This window comes from Henckelia pumila, chromosome 2, assembly GCF_033568475.1.
Source record: "Henckelia pumila isolate YLH828 chromosome 2, ASM3356847v2, whole genome shotgun sequence".
Classification (NCBI taxonomy): Eukaryota; Viridiplantae; Streptophyta; class Magnoliopsida; order Lamiales; family Gesneriaceae; genus Henckelia; species Henckelia pumila.
Genome location: NC_133121.1, coordinates 87,882,885 through 87,891,839, shown reverse-complemented (window position 1 = coordinate 87,891,839; position 8,955 = coordinate 87,882,885). Strand labels below are relative to the sequence as shown.

At 39.2% G+C, this 8,955-nt stretch overlaps 1 protein-coding gene across 1 annotated transcript; it reads left to right on the top strand.

The window, feature by feature from the left end:
• The first annotated feature begins 477 nt into the window (after positions 1-477).
• LOC140877861 (protein FAR1-RELATED SEQUENCE 5-like) lies at positions 478-1,456 on the top strand. The gene is made up of 3 exons (XM_073281453.1): positions 478-904; positions 999-1,149; positions 1,240-1,456. The coding sequence occupies exons 1-3, from the start codon at positions 478-480 to the stop codon at positions 1,454-1,456; spliced, it is 795 nt and encodes a 264-aa protein (XP_073137554.1).
• The last annotated feature ends 7,499 nt before the right edge of the window (positions 1,457-8,955 follow it).

The following is an 8,955-nucleotide window of genomic DNA, read 5'->3' as shown; positions in this document are numbered from 1 at the left end:
AACATTGTGTTTTGAAACAAGTTTAGCATGTGGATATTATGTTAAGATGTTGTATGAACATAGTAGTTGGATATTGGATCTAAACTTGTGTATTTGTAGCAAACTTGTGAAGTTGTAGTTGAATAAACATGTTGAGCTTTTTGTCCAAGCTAGTTCTTGCATGTGTAACATGTGTTTATTGATGTTGTATGCATATTTGAGTTATTATAGTAGCAAGTACATCATAAACCTGTACTTTGACAGCAAAAGCAGAAAAATGACAGTCCGGGCAGAGTGCAGCTCGCTCGAGCACCGGTTGGTTCGATCGAGCGAGCCATGGAGGGATGGACCCGTGAGTTGCTCGCTCGAGCGCACTATGGTGCCGCTCGAGCGAGCCATTTGTAAATTTTTTTTAGTTTGGTCCTTCCATGATTGGATGATGTTAATGATTTAATTATGTTAATTTCTAATTTTCCCATAAGATGAGATTAGCACCCGATGTCCCCACAATATGAAAACATGACTTTCATTGAAAAGGATTGTGGGAACTTCATTGATAAGGTTAGAAGACTAAGGTTGGGAAAAGAAGATGCAACTGCTATTCATATATACTTTGAAAAAAATAATAATCAGAGTCCTGGTTTCTACTTCTCTATTGATTATGATGAGGATGGTCGCCTTAAAAATATATTTTGGGCTGATAAAAGATGTAGACTAGCGTACAAAGAATTCGGTGATGTTGTAACATTCGATACAACTTACTTGACAAACAATTATGATATGCCATTTTCTCCTTTTTTGGGTGTTAATAATCATGGACAATCGACCCTTCTTGGATGTGGTTTGATTGCAGGTGAGGATACTGACACTTTTGTATGGTTATTTCAGACGTGTCTTGACTGCATGGAGAATCAACCTCCCAAAGGTATTATCACAAATCAGGACAGGGCCATGCAAAATGATATAGAGATTGTATTCCATAACACAAGACATAGATGATGTTTATGGCATATACTTAGAAAGTTGCCTAAAAAGTTTGGGTATCACAAAGAAAAAGGATTCTATTTTTAAGGATATACACAATTATGTATACGAATCATTAAATCCTGAGGAATTTGTTCAGTCTTGGTTTGCAACGGGTGACAAGTACAATTTGCACGAAAATGATTGGTTGTCTGGGATTTTAAAAGAAAGATCACAGTGGATCCCATGTTTTTAAAACACAAGTTTCTGGGCTGGAATGTCGTCAACGCATCGTAGTGAGAGCATGAATGCTTTCTTCGATGGGTATGTGCATTCTAAAACCAACTTGACACAATTTGTTGAACAATATGAGCGAGCTTTGAGTAGCAAATTAGAGAAAGAGTTTCAAGCAGATTTTCATTCATATTCCCAGTTGATTCCTTGTGTCAGTGCATATGATATAGAGAAGCAATTTCAAGCTTCATATACTATGGACAAATTCAGAGAATTCTAGGAAGAGATCACTCGTCTGATGTATTGTAAAGTGATATGTGGTGGGGAAGAGCATGAGAGAACCAAATTTAAGGTACGTGAGGATGTCGAGGTCAAAGGAAAAATAATAGAACAAATAATTGTGGATGTCCAGTTTGCAATAGAACAATGTCAGATAGTCTGAATGTAGTAACCCGCATCTCGATTTAAGTAATTATATGATTAATCAAAACTAAAAAGATGATTTGACGAACGGAGCTTCCGTTGGCGATCGGACGCAAAGTTGGGTTGGCGAATGGACACAACGTTCCTCAGAACGGACGCAACGTTCCTTTAGAGAAAGGCAGACTTGAGGTGGCTTGATGACTAAGCTACGAGTTTTGAATAGTGTCAAACATACAGGGTCACTACAATTTTGGTATCAGAGCATGCTTAGATTTTGGGATTAGTACTTGGGATTCATATAGTCTTGAATTTTGCACATTGGGATTTTAATGTGCAATTATTTTCAGGATATGACTGACAAAAGTCACGGTAGTGTTGTCCAGAGTGGTGGTCATCATCGTCACCATCGCCATAATCATGAGGATCGACATCGTCCTCATGAGGGTAGACGACGCTACTCTATTAATAAGTTTATGCAAGTATGACCAAAGCCTTTATTAGGTGGCGAGAATCCTGAACAAGCGAGATGATGGATGTCCAAACTCGAGAGTGCTTTCCGAGCTTTCGAGTGCACTGAAGAGAAGAAACTGAAAGTTCTAGAATTTGTTCTAGAAGATCGAGCATGCTTATGGTGGGATTCCAAGGCTACTCAGAAACGTACGGAGAGAGGACAGGTGACTTGGGGAGATTTCTGTCAACAGTTTCAGAAACTGTATTTTCCTCCAGCAGTTTGACAGACATGATCTATGAAGTTGCTGACTCTGAGGCAAGGATCAATGACTATTGATCAATATCAGCAACGATTTCTTGATCTGCTACCTTTCAGTCCTCATATTAATGACAGTGATGTGTCAAAGTATGATATCTTTCTGCAAGGCTTGAATCAAGATATCTATTCACAAGTTGTCGTTTGTGATGATCCGACATCTTATGAGACTTTGGTGAACCGTTGCCGTCAAGTGGAGAACAGTAACAGGCGGGCACAGTTGATGATGCCAGGACAGCCTTGTGGATCTCTTGGGCCTAGGGCTCAATCTGTTGTGCAATATGGACCTATGTCTTCTTCTTCTACTACTACTTCGTCTGGTTCTCGTGGCTCATGAGGTACCATTCCGTTTTGGGAAGAAGAAGAAGAAGAAGAAGAAGGAGGAGTTTTGCAGCTACTGTAGTGGGAAGCATCCTGCAGCTTCGTGTCGGAAGGCTACTGGTGCTTGTTTTATTTGTGGTGTGCAGGGACATTTGCGGAGAGATTGTCCTCAGCGTATGGGTTCTGCTCGGGGATCGAGATCACATGTTGGATCTCAAGCTTCTACTTTTCCACGTCAGCAGACATCACCACAAAGTTCTTCTGGTTATCGTCCACAGACTCAAGGGCAGGTGTTTCCTCTGTCTCAGGAGCAGGCTACTGAGGGAAGCGATCGCATGTTGGCAGGTACCTTTTTGTTATGTGGTATTCCTGCACTTGTTTTAATTGATACTGGAGCATCGCATTCCTTTATTTCAAGTCGTTTCGTTAAGAGACATAGATTACCTTATGTATCATTAGATATGATTTTAGTTGTATCTACTCCACTGGAGTAGGAGGTAGTAACTAAGCGTCTAATGATGGGTTGCCTTCTAGAGTTTGAGGGTCACGTATTGTCTGCTAATCTGATGATTTTAGCAATGACAAATTTTGACTGTATTTTGGGAATAGATATGCTGACGTTGTATCATGCTACTGTGTATTGTTATCAGTGTCTGGTAAAATTTCATCCGAATATGGGTGATAGCTGGTACTTTTATGGTGAGGGTGCGCGAACTCCGATGCCACTTGTTTCGGCTCTGAAGGCATGAAATGTCTTAGAGTCAGGTGGGGAGGGCTACCTCATCTATGCAGTTGATATGTCCACGAGTAGTTTGGGTATTGACTAGTTATCGGTGGTCAGTAAATTTCCTGATGTATTCCCTGATGAGATTCCTGGTTTTCCTCCGGTTCGAGAGGTTTAATTTTGTATTGATCTAGTACCAGGAACTACGCCTATATCCCGAGCACCTTATCGTCTGGCACCATCAGAGATGATGAAATTGAAAAAGCAGTTGCAGGATCTACTTGATAAGGGATATATTCGTCCGAGTGTTTTTCCGTGGGGAGCACCTGTGTTGTTTGTCAAGAATAAGGATGGATCGATGCGATTGTGTATTGATTAGAGGCAGCTGAATCGTGTCACCATCAAGAATAAGTATCCTTTGCCACGAATTGATGATCTGTTCGATCAATTACAGGGTACTTCTGTTTACTCCAAGATAGATCTGTGATCTGGATCCCACCAGATGCGGGTACGAGACTCAGATATTTCTACGACTACTTTTAGGACCAGATACGGGTATTATGAATTTCTTGTTATGCCATTGGATTTGACGAATGCACCGGCAGTCTTTATGAATCTGATGAATCAGGTATTTCAAGAATATCTGGATAGATTTGTCATCGTCTTCATTGATGATATTCTTGTTTAATCTCATGACAAGAATGAGCATGCACAACATTTGAGAATTGTTTTGCAGACGTTACAAGATAAGCAGCTGTATGAGAAATTGAGCAAGTGTGAATTCTGGCTTGATCGGGTAGAATTTCTCGGTCATGTGATTTCTAGTGAAGGAATATTTTTTGATCCTAGTAAGATAGAGGCAGTGCTGAACTGGTCTCGTCCGATGACGGTTGCTGAGATTCGAAGTTTCTTGGGTCTAGCTGGTTATTACCGTCGGTTCATCGATAATTTTGCACAGTTTGCCAGGCCTTTGACTCAGCTTACACGGAAATATGTTGCCTTCATATGGTTCTCAGATTATGAGGAGTCATTTCACGAGCTGCGTAGACGTCTTACTACTGCACTTGTGTTAGCTCTACCTTCTGGATCGGGAGGTTATGTTGTCTATACTGATGCCTCTGGTCAGGGGTTAGGATGTGTTCTGTCACAGCATGGACATGTTATTGCCTATGCTTCTCTACAATTGAAGACGCATGAGAATAATTATCCAGTGCATGATCTTGAGTTAGCCGCTATTGTATTTGCGCTCAAGATCTGAAGGCATTATCTTTATGGCGAGAAATTTGAGATATTCACGGATCACAAGAGTCTGAAATATTTATTCACTCAGACGGAGTTAAATATGCGACAGAGACGCTGAATGGATCTCCTGAAGGACTATGATTGTGAAATCAAATATCATCCAGGTTCTGCTAATCTTACTGCTGATGCCTTGAGTCGGCAGGTGAAACTTTATGCACTTCAGACTAGTGATATATCTCATATGGTTCAAGAGTGCTGTTCACTGAGTTTTACACTCAAGCACAAGAAAGGAAGAAATGAAATTCATTTGTATACTATATTCTGAGCCGACATTATATTCTTGGATTAGAGATGGTCAGATATCTGATGTTAAGACTCAACGTTTGGCACATCTAGCCAATGGAGTTAATACATCTGGATTCCATTATCAGGAAGATGGTTTATTATGCTTATCGAATCAAGTGGTTGTACCTGATGTTGCGGAGCTCAGGAATGATATTCTATCTCAAGCTCACAGGAGTCGATTTTCAGTTCATCCTGGTAGCATGAAAATGTATAAGGACTTGCGAACTAGATTCTGGTGGAAGGGGATGAAACGGAGTGTTTATCAGTTTGTTTCTTGATGTTTGATTTGCCAACAGGTTAAGGCTGAACACCGACGACCAGGTGGATTACTGCAGAATCTTGAGATTCCCGAATGAAAGTGGGAGCACGTGACTATGGATTTTGTCACCCACTTGCCTATGACTTCACGTCAGTGTGATGCTATCTGGGTCGTTGTTGACCGTTTGACAAAATCAACACACTTTATTCCTTACAACCGGGAGTATTCTTATGATCGCATGTCAAGCTTATATATCCAAGAGATAGTACGATTACATGAGATTCCAGTGAGCATAGTCAGTGATAGAGACCCGCGATTTACCTCATGTTTCTGGGGTAGTTTTCAGCAGGCGTTGGGTAACACTCTGAGTTTGAGCACTGCATATCATCCGGAGACTGATGGGCAGTCAGAACGGACAATTCGTACGTTGGAGGATATGCTACGTTCTTCTGTCATGGACTTTGGTTTATCTTGGCAGGATCAGTTACCTTTGATCGAATTTGCGTACAATAATAATTATCATTGTAGTATTGATATGGCACCTTTTGAGGCATTGTATGGTCGACGGTGTCGTACCCCGTTATTTTGGGATGAGATAGGAGAACGACAAGTCGAGGGTCCTGAGTTGGTGAAGCAGATTATAGACAAGGTAGATTTGATCAAGCGAAGGATCAAAGCTGCTCAAGATAGACAAACCAGTTATGCTAATATTCATCGCAGTCCATTGCAGTTTGAGCCTGGTGAATATGTGTTCTTACGAGTATCACCTTTTAGGAAGGTGATGAGATTCGGTGTGAAAGGAAAGTTGTCACCTCGGTTAATTGGGCCTTTCTAGATACTGGAAAAGATTGGAGATATTGCATATCGTTTGGCGTTACCGCCATATATACTGGAAAAGATCGGAGATATTGCATATCGTTTGGTGTTACCGCCATATATCTCCAGTATACATGATGTTTTTCATGTGTCATTACTTCGATAGTACATAGCTGATGAATCTCATATTATCCAGCCTACTGATGTTCAGCTAGAGCCAGATCTGTCATATGTTGAACGACCACTCCGTATCCTAGACAGGAAGGAGAGAGTTCTTCGGAACAAGACTATACCACTTGTGATGGTACAGTGGCAGCGCCGAGGCTTGAAGAAGAAACTTGGGAAATCGAGAGCCGTATGCGAACAGAATATCCTGAGTTGTTTCTTTGTACTTTTGATTATCATTTAGAGATGTAATTACAGTTATTGTAATAAAACATAAGTTTGATGTTTCATTATGATTACTGCTTTATATTTTATTTTGCGGACGAAATATCTTAAGGTGGGGAGAATGTAGTAACCCGCATATCGATTTAAGTAATTACATGATTAATCAAAACTAAAAAGATGATTTGACGAACAGAGCTTCCGTTGGCGATCAGACGCAACGTTGGGTTGGCAAACAGACGCAACATTTCTCAGAACGGACGCAACGTTCCTTTAGAGACAGACAGACATGAGGTGGCTTGATGACTAAGCTACGAGTTTTGACAAGTGTCGAACATGCAGGGTCACTACACTGCAGTTGCCATTCATTTGAGTTCAGAGGAATACTTTGCAGACATGCTGTGTTGGTTTTGTTATGCAACGATGTGAGATCAGTACCGCAAAATTATATCCTTAGGAGATGGAAGCGTGATGCGAATCGCTTGTACACACGAGTGAAAGTCAATTATGATGGTTGGATAACTACTCCTGGGCATGAAAAATATGATGAATTGCATCGAGAATTTTCTGGACTAGCTAATTTGGCTGCGGATGATGAGGCAAGATTCCAAGAGGTGAAAAGCTGAATTTCTGTCAATAAGATTGAGTTCACTTCAAGAACGATATCAGGTCATGAAATTGAAGATTTAGTTTAACCACTTAATCCAGTGAGATCTGTCAATGTTGGAGAAATTGGAACCACATTTTCTACTCAAACTCTAGACCCGAAGTGTACGAATAGAAAATGAGCCCCTCACATAGTTCGAAAAAGGACCATTGGAAACTAGGACAAAGAAAACCAAGGTATTATTTAATAATTTTTTTGATCGTCATTATTCTCGAAAATATTAATAGTAACATTCATTATTTGGCTAGGTACAGAGTAAGTCTAAGAAAGACACGTGTACAAGTGTCGGTCGCAAAAAAATGTTAATAATTTTATCCTTGTTACACAAACACTCCATCATGGAGTCAACTTTGGATCAAGTTATAGGTTGGATCATGTAACAACCCCATTACCTGCGTATTTTGGCCAACCAGATAATGATGAAACTATTGGTTCGACAAATTGGAGTTGTAATGATAGCATGGATTCTTTCTTTCATGGAGTTTTTGGACGACTATGTAGAACAAGCTATTGGAACTTTTTTTGGTATGCTTTTGTTTAATTTTTTGGAGGCTGAAAATATGCATTTTTTTTTTGTGTGTAAATTTTACATGATCCAAAGCTTGTAAATTTAACAGTGCATGTTTTCTTGCAAGTCCTTAAAGCTTGTAAGTTCCATAGTATCATGGGACATGTTTTAGATAATTATCACTAACTATTTTAATAACCAATATCTTACATTGATCTTATGGTTTGTCTAGATTTGTTGAAATTGATTTGCTTTCCAAAATTTGACAGACACTCTGTGAGTATCTTTAATTTCATTGGGATATCATTATATATCTATGTTATTTGACAGACACTCTGTTGAAAACTTCTTGAACTTCAAATAAAAAGTTCTCAATTTTCATGTGGTGAGGGACTAAGTGATATTTGTTAATATAGAGTTCTCAATTCGATGATTTTCTATAGTATGTGAAGAATTCATTTTTCTATCTGAATATTTTCGTCTGCTCAGAAATGTAAAAAATTATAACTGATATAAGGCATGACATGCTTCTTGAAGCCTGAGTTTGATTAGTTAGATTTTTCATCTTGGTCACCTTGGTTTTTGTTCACCTTGTTCACTTTGTTGTGGATAATATAGGGGATGAACACACCAATAGTAGATTCTTCATATGTTATGGTTATTTATGAAACGAACCAAACTCGAAGGATTTTTTTTATATTACATATATGCCCATACATATATGCATCTATACTTAAAAATATATTTTTATAAAATTTAATGCATAATAAAAAGTGATTTCATGTCAAAACTTAAATACCCGAACACATTATAAATCCATGTGTAAATATTCAATAACGTAAGATGTGGAAAATAGTCTGATACAATCTCATAATCATTGAAACATAAAAGCGCAAAGGTCACGGGTGTGCTAGCTTGCCACGAATGCACAGAGGTCTTCACCACCAGTCGGGACCACAACCTCCTGAATAACATAAATCTCACATGCACACCATTTAGATCCAATGAGCCTAAAGGCCCAGCATGCTTTACCTTTAATAACGAGTACTACTAAATAAAACCACATGCAATCACATAACGTATATAAAAATAACCTGAGGATTCTAATGCATGCATGATCGTAAAATCGTATGCATAAACTGCGTCGTAATCTAAATCATAACATAATACGTATCATAATACGTAACATAAGCATTGGCATGTCATAAACATAAATATTATTTTCTGTGGGTCACATCAGTGAAGTGTAACCTAATTCGATTGATCAATCTAAATCCATCGTACGTGGTGGAGACCTGTGGGGTGTACCCCTAACGCCCTA

What these genes read in the sequence shown, in the direction of transcription:
- LOC140877861 (XM_073281453.1), top strand. Translation starts at nt 478, where the DNA reads ATGTCCCCACAATATGAAAACATGACTTTCATTGAAAAGGATTGTGGG. An exon ending in GGAGAATCAACCTCCCAAAG is followed by an intron (nt 905 to 998) that starts GTATTATCACAA and finishes GCATATACTTAG; the next exon opens with AAAGTTGCCTAAAAAGTTTG. An exon ending in AATTTGCACGAAAATGATTG is followed by an intron (nt 1,150 to 1,239) that starts GTTGTCTGGGAT and finishes AACGCATCGTAG; the next exon opens with TGAGAGCATGAATGCTTTCT.